At 40.6% G+C, this 12,688-nt stretch overlaps 1 protein-coding gene across 1 annotated transcript; it reads left to right on the plus strand.

The window, feature by feature from the left end:
* The first annotated feature begins 10,191 nt into the window (after positions 1-10,191).
* On the plus strand, positions 10,192-12,396 carry LOC148791026 (uncharacterized). The gene is made up of 4 exons (XM_088890376.1): positions 10,192-11,254; positions 11,592-11,710; positions 11,857-12,142; positions 12,257-12,396. Exons 1-4 carry the CDS (start codon positions 10,192-10,194, stop codon positions 12,394-12,396), a joined length of 1,608 nt encoding a protein of 535 aa, XP_088746502.1.
* The last annotated feature ends 292 nt before the right edge of the window (positions 12,397-12,688 follow it).

The following is a 12,688-nucleotide window of genomic DNA, read 5'->3' on the forward strand; positions in this document are numbered from 1 at the left end:
GGGTTGTCTAGCACATGTTAAAAGAACAAGTGCAGATAAGTTGGAATCAGTCCATCTTGATCTGGTTATGAAGGCTGTTTTTTCTTCATCGGCAGGGTCCATCCAGAAAGTTCAGCAACTCGTGCCCTGAGGTCGCGTCCACCAAATGGTCGATCTTGGGAAGTGGGAATCAGTCCTTCGGGCAAGCACGATTCAGGCCGGTATAGTCGACGCACATACGCAATTTACCATTGGCCTTTTTTACTAGAATGGGGTTAGCCACCCAGCTCGGGTAATGGACCTCCCTGATGAAATTGGCTGCGAGAAGCTTCCCGACTTCCTCGTCGACTGCTCTCCAGTGCTCTGGGGCTACGTTGCATTTCTTGTGTCTAATGGGCCTAACAGCTGAGAATGCAGAGGCTCCTTAATCGATGCACCGATTTGGAGAGTCCTGGCTGGATCTTTTGTCGAAAAGGGTATAAGGACCATCTCATCTATCGGTGAAGCTCGCTCCTTAGTGTACTCCGTAGGTCGCTCTAGCTCGAGGTCATCTGCTACCTTGGCTTTCCCTTTGAGGGCGGCGACATAGCATTTGCGAGACTCGAGTTGGTCGCCTTGCACTACTCCTACTCCGAAGTCCGTAGGGATCTTCATGGCCAAATAATAGGTGGACACCACTGCGCGAAGAGCATGGGTGATAGGCCGACCTATAATGGCATTGTACGGGGAGGGAGTCGCGACCACTAGAAAAGTGTAGTCGAACCTTGCAATGCTAGGCCATGTATCGACCTCTACAGGTACTGAAATTTGTCCCAGGGGCCTGACTTCCTCTCTACTAAAGCCTACCAGAGGAGTGTTCATAGGCTTGATGTCGCTTTTTTAGAGCTGTAGCTTGTCGAATGCGTCCTTGAACAGTATATATGCCGAGCTGCCTGAATCGACCAGGACGAGCTTCACTTCGAAATCATTTATTCTCATTTTTATGACGAGCGCGTCATCATGGTGGTATTGGATCCCGTGCACGTCATCTTCAGTGAAGAATGCAGACTCTTCTAACCTTGGCCGCTTCAGGGGGTTCTGCTCTTCTCTTTCTAACTCACGAGCCGACGTCCTTGCCGCAGCTGATGTGCAGCCCGCGACAATTGACCCGCCGGTGATCATATGAATTATCCCTTGAACCGGCCTTTCTTCGGGCAACTGTCTTTGCGGCTGCTCGCTCTGCCTGTTGCTGGACTTGGTAGCATCTTTCCCTTGCACCCCCTACTGATCTGTTTGATTTTTATTTTCTTCTAATACAAAATTTTTGAGGTATCCACGATGGATGAGTTCTTTGATCTCATTGTGGAGGTTTTTATAGTTCTTGGTGCTATGACTGTGGTCTCTGTGAAAGTGACAATATACATTTTTGTTTCTAGTATTTGGATCCCCTCTCATCCGAGGAGGCCATTTCACATAGGAGGCGTCCTTGATCGCCATAAGAATTTCTCCTCGCTTCACATTCAAGGGCGTGTAGTTCATCCTTTCAACTGGAGGAGTTCGGAAATGCTGATTCTGTTTATTCCCTCCTCTAGCTGGTTCATCCTTCTTCCGCTTATTATCCCCATTGGTTGGGGTTTCACCTTCTCTTTTCCTTTTTTTCTAGTGGGTTCTCGCTTTTTTGGTTCATCTCTTCTTCTGTTCTGATGAACTGGTCAACGAGCTTGAGAAACTCTGTGACATCTTTAGGCTTGTTGGCAACCACGTGCCACTTGAACTCTTTATGGGTGATGCCTCTTTTTGCAGCTGTGAGTCTCATGGCGGGATCTAGGTCTGGGATCTGCAAGCACGCATCGTTGAAGTGCTTGATATAACTCTGGATCGACTTTCCCTCCCTCTGGACTATGCTGAGGAGGCTTTCCTAGGACCTCAGACACCTCTTGCTAGTGATGAAGTGCGAAGTGAAGATCTGCACGAACTGCGCCCAACTTTTAATTGTCCCGGGCGCGAGGTTTCTGTACCATGTACGAGCCACTCCCTTAAAAGTTGTGGAGAAGGCAACGCACATGCAAGGTTCATCAGCCCCAGCTAGGTTTCTATACCATGTACGATCCACTCCCTTAAAAGTTGTGGAGAAGGCAACGCACATGCAGGGTTCATCAGCCCCATCTAGGGGCATCTGTGACTAGAAAGAATCCACATGGTCATTCGGATCAAACGACCCGTCGTACTTATCCAGGGGAGGTACCTTGAAGTCTTTGGGCATCAGGACGGCCAGGAGCTCGAGGGATAAAGGAGACAGCACGGAAAGGAGTGTAGTGGTTTTCACGGTTCTCGAGCATGCCTCTTCTTTGCCTTTGGGCTATTCGGGCTGACTGTGAACTGCAGTTCGGCGAGCCCTAGGACGCCGCTTCTGCTGCTTCTTTACTTGCTCAGCATTGGTGTTGCTGGCTTCTGTATTGTCAGGCACTGTTCTGGCATGGAGCTGCTCAAACTACTGGTGATGGTTGTTGTGGACTGAGGGGCCTTGTCTAGAGTCTACGGCCAGAATCCCGAACTAGTTTTCTGCAAGCGGAAATTCGAGCTGTGAAGGCCAAGGTGAAGCAGCTTTGGCGGGCTGAGTGTCTCCTGACCTATTCACTTGTTGCGAGGCAGGAGGAGTAACTTGTCTCTCCCTCCTACCGCGGGATGAGACTGGCTCCCGAGAAGGTTATGGATCTAGGAGGTTTCTCCCCGGCGAGGAGGGCGTTTGCTCTGGCGACGAGGCTTGACTTGCTGTGTCGCCGGATGCCGAGGTGGAATCGGTTGTTGATTCTGTGGCAGTGGAGGGAACTGCTGCTGGTATTGTTGCTGATAAAAGTGATGCAGGACTTGCTATTGGTACATCTGAAACTGCTGGACCTGTTGCATTTGGGCTTGCATAGCCCGCACGCAATGTACCAGGTCATCAAGTTGATTCTGTCCGACTACCGGGGGAATGACAGAAGGTTCAGCAAAGGTTGCACCCACCGTAAGAGGGAGTGGGGCATTCACCGGTGCAATGACTTGGGGTACGTTCAGTGTGGGGACCCCATTTGCAGATAGAGGTACAGTGAACTATCCAATGCACACGGTTGGGACCTGAAGTTGCCCCCAGAGATGTTCATGTCAGCGTTCTGTCCGGCGTTATTGGAAGATGCCATGGAAGCTAAGTTTGGGATGCTTAGTGGAAAAAGGCTTTTTGAAGCGTATTCCATAGATGGCGCCAAATGATGCGATGCAATCTGGCAGCTCCTAGATGGAGATGACTTGGCTTCCTATAGACGATGGAGTTGATAGTCTGCACAGAGAGAATCAGAGAACCCGAGGGTGCTTACCCAGCGAGGTCGCTCCGATGCTTAAGTCAGTAATTTGCGAGTTGATGGTAGTTTAGAAAGAAAGAGAGCTAGTGAGCAGAGATTACGCGTACCTTTGCCCCCGGAGGGTTGGGGTCTTTATATATTGGAGTCCTCACGGGTTTTTCGGAGTGATTCCGGGATTCTTGCTATGATGAGGTCCATTTCCGTATTAACAGGAGATAACGCCGCTAGCCGATAAGGCATACCGCTGCCGCCCGAATCGGTCGGCAGAGATAAGGCTAGCTGTTATGAGGCGTGATCCCGTAAAGCATGGAATCTGGTGGTGGGATCTTCGGGGTTATCATGTAGAGGTCGCTCAATATTGCTCGAGCTAGCTCCCATTGGATTCGACCTAATAGGAATGCCGAAGTTACGGGGTGATCTTGATGCGATCGTGTTCCGAAGTGAACTTGTCCCGAGGTGGACTTGCCCCGAGGTGGTTCGATTATCCAAGCTCGGTCCATTGCAGACTTGATACGTCGGAATGAACTATCATCCTATCAGTTAGGTCGTGTCCATGTGTCCCCCTATTAGTAGGTCGGTTCAAATCTATTGGACAGTTTTTGTATGCCCTTATCTTCAATTAGTTTTGATGTACTTTTGATATTTAATGTAAATAAATAAAGTACATGTTTGATTCATGTTGTGTGGTATGCGTCTGTATAAGACCCTAAAACTAGACACTTAATGAAACTTGTGTTGGTTTTAAATGTTCACAGCCGTTGGATAAGTCTAGGGAGATTTATCCTGCCAAGGCTGACACTGGTGTGCTGCCAACTGTTGGGGTGACTTGTCTCAGCCGCCAGGGTGAGACCCAAGGCACACGCAGTGTAGGATTACTTGAACCCTTGAATCAGACCGAATTTCCAGTATTGCTCTGGACCTTGGAGATTGATGGGCAAAACTGGAAAGTTACACCTGACCCGTAGACCCGATTATGGTACTGCACTAGATGTTGGATCGGGCTGTCTTTGATATGCCAATTAGTGAGATCCTTAGCGGGGGGTCAAAACCTGGGTATGTTGGGACAGTCTGAGAATTCATCTGAGTGGGTGATCATAGTGACGGGATCAACCCCTTTGTCGGACAAAGGTAATGATCGGGGATGCACTCTCTCTGATGGAAACCAAACTGCCGGCAGTTGATTTCAATCGTTGGAATTTGTTTTGCAAAATTTATATATATGATATATATAGATATGTATGATTTCAAAATATTTGCAAATGGTTTTAATTCTCGGGATCCATGTGAGTAGAGAGTGCAGCACTGTTCCTTGCAGCGGAGGGAAAGGTCTTCTCTTGTCGAGCAATGCTTGATCATTATGGACTGAGAGGTTGAGTGTAAGGCCATTTAGGATAATACCTGATGGGCTAATCTTGCATTTGCCCACAGTCCCTGGGTTTTATAAGATGGCTTGGCCCAGAACCACTTAGTGTAAGTGTTGGGCCCATGGGGTCCTTGTGATGGGCTCAAGGGGTTCACTGGGCTTTCTAGTGAATTCAGCTAGGCCTTGTAACAGAGGCTGGGCCGAACCCATGTGGCTGGTGTGTAGATCAATGCTTGGGTCCCACGCCATACAAAGAAGCCCAACTTGGCACCAGGTTGAAAGACAATTGAGCACTTAATACATATTGGGCCTAAAGCCCATTTCGATCTGGGCTGATTTGATCAGTCACTTAAGGAGGCGGATCTGAGATTAGGTTAAGCCCAAATACAGATTTGGATAAGGGCAACTCCTGATATGATTAGGAGGTTTTCTTAATCATTAAGAAAGCGGAGGAAAACCCTAATTCGACTTACTTGAATTCGAACCCTAGGAGTTTTAGCAGACAACTCTGCATTCTTGAGATAGGATCTTAGATAACCCTAGAGAAGAAAATAGCAGTTCGCCATTTTCTTTTCTAGCATTCTTCTCTAGCAGTCGCCGCCACCCTTTTCTGCCAATTCAAGTTCTCAGTTAGAGAAGATCAAGAAAGGTTCTTGATTGTTCGTGTGGTGCTCGCAGTCTTCCATCGAGTTCTTCAGAAGAGCCTGGTTCGTGGGACGAACACTGCTGGTTCGGCTGCATCATCACTGTGTCATCTTCAGTGGGAGTTGATCTTGGGATCTTCTTTGGGCGTGAACACCAACTTTGAGAGATACTGCTTCTCTGTATCAGGTATAATCCCTCCCTTGTCTTTTGGTTCAAATTTGGTTTGGTTTGGTTCAAGTAGGATCCTTGAATTTTGATTCTAAAATCAGGGAATGTGATTCCCAGTTGGAAGGAAGGTAGGAAATTTTTGAAATTCACCCACCCATTCCGCAACAGTTTTAGCGTCCATAAGATAGATTCTACCATTCCTTTCAAAATCACCCTACATCACCACTTTTAGGAGCAACAAGAATGATTGGCAATTACCTATTGGAATCCGCATCTCTATTGTAGTCACACAATATGAACTCCTTTCCACACTCCATATCGTATGATACATGTTCTCCTGGTCTAAAGAAGATTCAAAATACTAAATAGAGGAAATAGTAAAAAGATCAACCTTCCTTCCAGTAGAAAGAAGCTAGAAATAAGTCAATAACAGGAATTGGGTGGTAATACGGATGAGCCGAATCAATCAAAACAAGACAAGAACACTTGAAAAGTATTTGTTGCCTTCAACTTGTACTTGGATAACAAGAAAACAAGACAAACACACCAAACATCAAAATACATAATAAGTGCCAAGTTTTAAAAGGAACCTCTTTACTACTTACGAGCTAAGTGGAGACAATGAGAAATAAAATTATAGTGCATTAAGAAAGAAACACAAACCAAAATGAGAGGGACAGACCTAGAAAAATGAGACAGATTACAACGACAACAGTGACTATTGATCAAGCAACCAGTCAACTAACGAGCACGACATCGTTTTGCACAAATAAGCCAAATAACCGAATAACAAAGAGCAAGCAAGAGAACTCAAATTCTAAGAGAAATTAGAAATAAAACTTGTACAAGAGTTGAAGGGAGAATAGCAACTTGAATTTATCTCTTCAATAAAGCATGGAGCGGCTGATCAAGTTGTCAGAGGAAATTTGAAGACTAAAAAGGGCAGAGAGAGCCATGTCAGAGTAAAGGTTGCATGCACTTTGTTTGCCCAAGTGGCAAGAAATCTCCAATGGTTCTATTTTTGAATCTTCAAGAAGCTCTGGTGTTTGATCCACCAATCTTATAAACTTGGATTTTCGTTTTGCTCTATTATTTTCTTCGACAAAATTGCATCCAAACATGATATTTGGATCGAAATGAAATGATAGGATATTGGTTCCTACTACATCTCTCAGTGTTAAAAACAAAATGATGTGGCTGATAATTTCATCTGGTAATTGACTGGGATGATCCTCTTTGATTTGCTTGATTTCATTTTCAAGCTAGAATATTTATATCAAGCTTTATGGTTACTACTATATCAGAATAGGGAAATATATAAATTCTTAACAATAAGTTTGTCGATAGCCACAACCCAAATACAAGGGAAATAAACAAAACAAAAACAAGATTCATTCAATGAGAACATGTTTTTTACCTTGAGATGTGCAATTCTAGAGAAAGACTCCTAATCTTCTCAATCTATTCACCCACTTATTTCTGCTTCTGTACTTTACTAAAAGGGGCAAGGATTTGAGAGAGAGAGACAAAGAGATTTGGGGGAAGGCGGGAAGGAGAAAAAGGTTTACGTGAAAGGGAGCCCTAATTCATTTTTCGCACCTCCGTCAACATTTTCTTTTCGCGGCATTTTTAAATGACTGTCGCTATAAGACTATTATTTTACCGGCAGACGTCGTTTAGCCTCTTTTAAACTGCCGCTATAAGACTATTATTTTAGCGGCAGACGTCGTTTAGCCCCTTTTAAACTGCTGCTAAAGGTGATTTTTGCTGTAGTACCAACATCAGTCCTTCTACCTAGAGGCTCTTTTTATTAATCCTAGCACCTTCATCATCAAACTTCCAGACAAAAAGGTGCTGGAATTTTTTGTATTTCTCAAATTGTCATATTGGGTGTCCTAATTTAGATTTAAGGGAATAACTAGCCTAGCTGAATTTAAATTTATTATCACTCTTTATTATTAGCCAAGGGAATTGAAGCAAGTGTAAACTTATAAACCTAAGCTGGAGATCTTTTTTTGTGTTTTTTGTTTTCTTTTATTTTCTTTATTTATTTATTTTTTAGGGGACCTAATAATTAATTCATTCTTTCTTAAAACTATACTGCCTCTAATTCATCCCAATCCTATTTTGACTATTAACTTCCCAAAGCTTGTGTACTTTAACCTTTCCCACCTCTATTTTTTTCCCTTTTTCTTCTTTTTCTATGGGTTTTCTCTTCTATTTTGTTTCTTTTATTTTATTCCAACCTCCTTGGATTGCTTATTTTATTGGTTTACTCCAGCTCTGTACACATCAAAATGTGTTTCCAAGGGGATCTAGGTTCAAGTGTGACCAATTCAATTCCATACATCCCTATGTTCTCACATCATGAACTTCACCTACGAGGTGGCATATCAAATCCCACACATCGTCTTGATACATATGAAATTCATATAATGGTGTTCAAAGCATGATTTCAGCACAAAAGCATTCATCCCAACAGTCATATCATTCATATGCAATTCAGCAAGGCCATCAACTTTGAAGTACCGTAAGTATCATGTCATTTGCACAATTGATCATGCTACATGTTTAGGAAAGGCGCATAGTTGTCAAGGCGATTAGGCGGTTTTTCATGGTCGCCTCGCCCAAACGCCATATGTTTCACCCGTCCAGAGACTTAAGTGGGCGCCTACATGCATCTAAAAAAAACTATTTTTTTTTAATTTATTGGTTTGATATTTCATTGGTTGTTGTATTCTTTTAAAATAAATCTGTTACATTTATCATTTTAGTATTAAGAGAACTACACAACTAAACTAAGTAATCTCTATTTTCTTTTCTGTCACAAGGGTTTTGGGTCGACTGGAGAGGGAGGAGAACCGAACACTGCAAGCTCGAGCCCCAACCCAACTCCATCTCACCTTAGTTCGAGCAAGTAAGTTGATATGATAACTTCTTTTCCAGATTTTAGAGTTTTAGACTTTTTATTTTCTTTTCAAAAAAACAGGGGCCCCAACAGTCCTCCCTTTCTTCTTCTTCTTCTTCTTCTTCTTCTTCTTCTCAGATTTCAGTCGAAAAACAGGGGCTCGCTAGTCCTCCTTTTCTTTTTTTTTTTCATTAAAATAGGGGCTCCGTCCCAATACTCCTCAATCCTCCCTTTCTCCACTTCTTCTTCTTCTTCTTCTTCCACCCCATGAGTCCAACTGTTCTTAGTTAGTCACTCTCACTCTCTTAGTCGTCAGTCCACCCCATGAGTCCATTTTTTTTGCCTTTTTTTTTGAAAAAAACAGGGGCTCCGCGCTACTCTTCTCCTCCCTTCACTCAATCAACATTTCAGTCATGATTCACACTTGAATCATCTCGGTTTTTAATAGCCGAAGCTACCAAACCTACTCTTCTCTTCTTCTCTTCTTCAATTCTTCTCTAATCTCTTCTTTAATTCTTCTTCTTCTCATTCAATTTTTTTTTATATCATTAATATATATATATATATATGATTATATGGCTGATTTTTTTTATATGGATGAACTACATGGCTGAAACTTGATTCAGTGATTGTATAGCTGAATTGAATTCTCTTCTTCAAATTCTTTTTATGGCTGAATTACATGTTTGAAACTTGATTTAGTGATTAATTGATTATATATATGATATGATATATCATTAATATATATGATTGTATGGTTGAATTCTCTTCTTCTCTTCTTCTCTTCTTCATTAATGTTTTTCTACATGGCTGAACTACTCTTTTATTTTTTTATCAGTTTTTTCAAATGTTTTTTATATCATTGATATATATATAATTATATATGGCTGAAATGTTTTTACCTGGCTAAACTACAAATCTCACTCTGAAACTTGATTATATGGGCATGGCTGAAGCTAAATTGAAATTTTGATATTTAAGTAATGATTATATGACTGGTTTTTTTTATTTCTATGTTGCAATATTGATTGCTTTTTCTGATTTACAATATTGCAATATTGCATTTGATCTATATTGCAATTTGATATTTGATTATATAGCTGAACTAAAATTTACTTGCTTTAGCCTTTAAATTTTCACTTAATTTCTATTTCTAAGTTCTAACTAAATAACTGAATTATTGATTAGCTGAAATTTGCTTGCTTTGTTTTTGTTTTTATTAATTTATTAATTAATATAATTGCTGATTTGCCCTTGGTCTTAGACTCTTAGTCTTTTTATTGGTGATTTGTCATTGTCATTGTTAATTATATCATTGATTCATTACTGATTTGTCATTGTTGATTTGTTTTTATTTTCATTAGATGATGGAAGATTAGGCAAATCAAAACACTTCTGGCACTAAGAATAAGACCTAGTCAAAAGATCCAACATGGAAATATGCATATTGGCATGATTTAGAGGACAAATTCTATTACGTGTTCCTTGTGTGGAAAGATTGTCAAAGGAGGAATTAAGAGAGCAAAAGAGCATTTAATTGGAGGATTTGGGGATGTTACCAAGTGTCCAAAAACTACAATGATTATTGCAAAAGAGATGCAAGGCACGTGCAAAAATAAGAGGAAGAAACCGTTAAGTGATTTCATAGTGGATGACAGTTGTGAGCCATAGGAGCAAATGGTTTGTGAGAGAAAATCTCACCATGAAAGTAACCAACCTATAGAAGTAGGTGGCTTCATTTCAACTGGTAGGAGTGCCCAACCATTAAGCTCCATATTTTCACAAAAAAAACGAAAATTGTTAGAGGACCCATGGATTCTTTTGTGAGGCCAAGTTTAGAAGAAGTGGTAGAGGCAAGGCATAAGGGACAATTGGTGCAAACAAGCATAGAAAGCCGGTTGAAAAAGGAAGAAAGACAAAAGGTGAATGAATATGTTGCAAATTGGTTTTATCAAGCCAGAATACCCTTCAACATAGTAAAGTTGAAGAGTTTTGAAATTATGGTAGAAGCAATTGCACAATTTGGGTCTGGGTACAAACCTCCAAGTTACCATGAGTTGAGAGAGTCACTCTTGAAAGGGGAGGTTGAGAAAACAAAATTGCTTTACAAGGAGTATGAGGCCTCTTGGAAAACTTGTGGTTGCACTATTATGTTTGATGGATGGATAGATAAGAGGCAAAGAAGTTTGATAAACCTTTTAGTGAATTCTCCTAAAGGTATTTTCTTCTTGAAATTAGTTGGTGCCTCCAATGAAATCCACAATGCAGCTTATTTGTATGAATTGATTGATAAGGTTGTTAAGGAAATAGGAGAAGAATACGTGGTGCAAGTGGTTACTGATAACCACTCTTCTTATATTGTTGTAGGAGACCTTTTGAAGATAAAGAGAAATAATTTATTTTGGACACCTTGTATTGCTCATTGTTTGGACCTCATGTTGGAGGATATTGGAGGATTAAAGCCTACCAAGAATTGCATTGCCAAGGCAAGACAAGTGACGTCCTTTATCTACAGACACCCTCTTTTCCTTACTTGTATGAGGGACAAAACAAATGGGAGGGATCTTGTTAGATGTGTTGTTACAAGGTTTGCCACATCATTTCTTACTTTGCAAAGCTCATTTGCTTTCAAAGAGTCATTGCATTCTTTATTTGTTAGTGATGTGTGGAATAGAAGTAAATGGGAAAACAAACCAGAGTGTTTAAGAGTCTTAAGCACTATTCCTTCAGTTACATTTTGGAAAAATGTAAGGATTGCCCTCTTAGCTTCCCAACTAATTGTAGAGGTCTTACGGTTGGTTGATGGTGATGAAAAACCTACAATCTTCCACTTTGCAATTGAACGGGAAAGGGATGCAACATCCTTTGCATCTTGTCGATTTCCTCCTCAATCCAACCCTCATTTATAAATCTAAAGCTGAAGATGAAGCATCAATTGGGAAGCTTGAAATGGGCTTTATAGATTGTATTGAGAGGATGGTGAGTGACATTGAAATTTAAGATAAGATCTCCCATCAAATGGAATAATATAAGCATGCCCATGGTGCATTTTCTAAGGAAATGACAATTAGACAACGGGAAACAAAACAACCAAGTAAGGTATACCTCATTACCTCTAGAATCTTATTTTCATTAATTTTTTTGTATTGCTATCTTTGAATTTATATTCTCTAATTTAAGTTTTTCTTTATTTGTAATTTGTACTTTGTAGTTGATTGGTGGCATACTTGCGGACATTGCACACTAGACCTTAGGCGTATTGCATTATGCATATTAGGTCTTACGTGCACGTCTTCTGCCTATGAACATAATTGGAGCACCTTTGAGCATGTAAGTAATTAATTTTATTATTATTTATTAATTGTTTTATGAATTCTGATTATAAAAGTTAAAATATTTTATTTTTATAATCTTCTTATTTTCGTTTGTTATGAATGTAGATTCATACCAAGAAGAGGAACTGACTTGATCAAAAGAGACTTAACGATCTTGTCTTTGTTCAAAATAATCAACATATTCGTGAGAGATTCTTGACAAGACGTGCAAACCCACGACAATTTGATCCCATTTGCTTCAATGATGTTGATAAGAGTAATGAATGGTTGACTGGAAGAGACCCATCAAATGAATTCATTCATGAAGGTGGTGATCTCACATGGAATGAAGTGGATGAAGCATTAGGAGCAACTGAAGCTATTGAGGGTACAAATAGGCTGAGGAGGAGTGCATATACAGCTTATACATATGCAAGTAGAAGCGAAGGTAGAGGTGGTCATGGAAGAGGCAATGGCAGGGGATAAGACAAAGGAAAGAGTGTTGTGCAAGAAGAAGAAGATGAAGACTCAATGTGGGATTGAAACATTGAGGATAACGTAGATGAAGATGAAGTTAGAGAACTTGATGGGGAAGATGAAGACGATGAGGATGCGGATGATGTTGATTGTGTTGTTGATGATGTTGGTGGATTTAGTGGAGGGGTTGTGGGCTTTTATTACCTAGATGCTGAAATTAGCTAGATATTTTTCGTTATTGATCATCTATAAACTTCATGTTTTGTTATCCTTAATCCTTTTGTGGAGATTCTGGAGAATTGGATAAGTGCCATATTTATTTTTTATTGTGGTTTTATTCATTGCTTGATTTAGCTCCTACTTCCTTTAAATGCCTAGAATAAATAAATTTCAATCAAGGTATATCATATGCGTTTGATTTGATTCCTAGTTTTCTACATAATTGATAATTCCTTTTATTATTTGTTCATTTATTGTAAATTTACAATGCTTTTTGTTTAATTTATTAATGATTTTT

This window comes from Nelumbo nucifera, chromosome 6 (assembly GCF_055504915.1).
Source record: "Nelumbo nucifera cultivar China Antique chromosome 6, China Antique-T2T, whole genome shotgun sequence".
Lineage (NCBI taxonomy): Eukaryota > Viridiplantae > Streptophyta > Magnoliopsida > Proteales > Nelumbonaceae > Nelumbo > Nelumbo nucifera.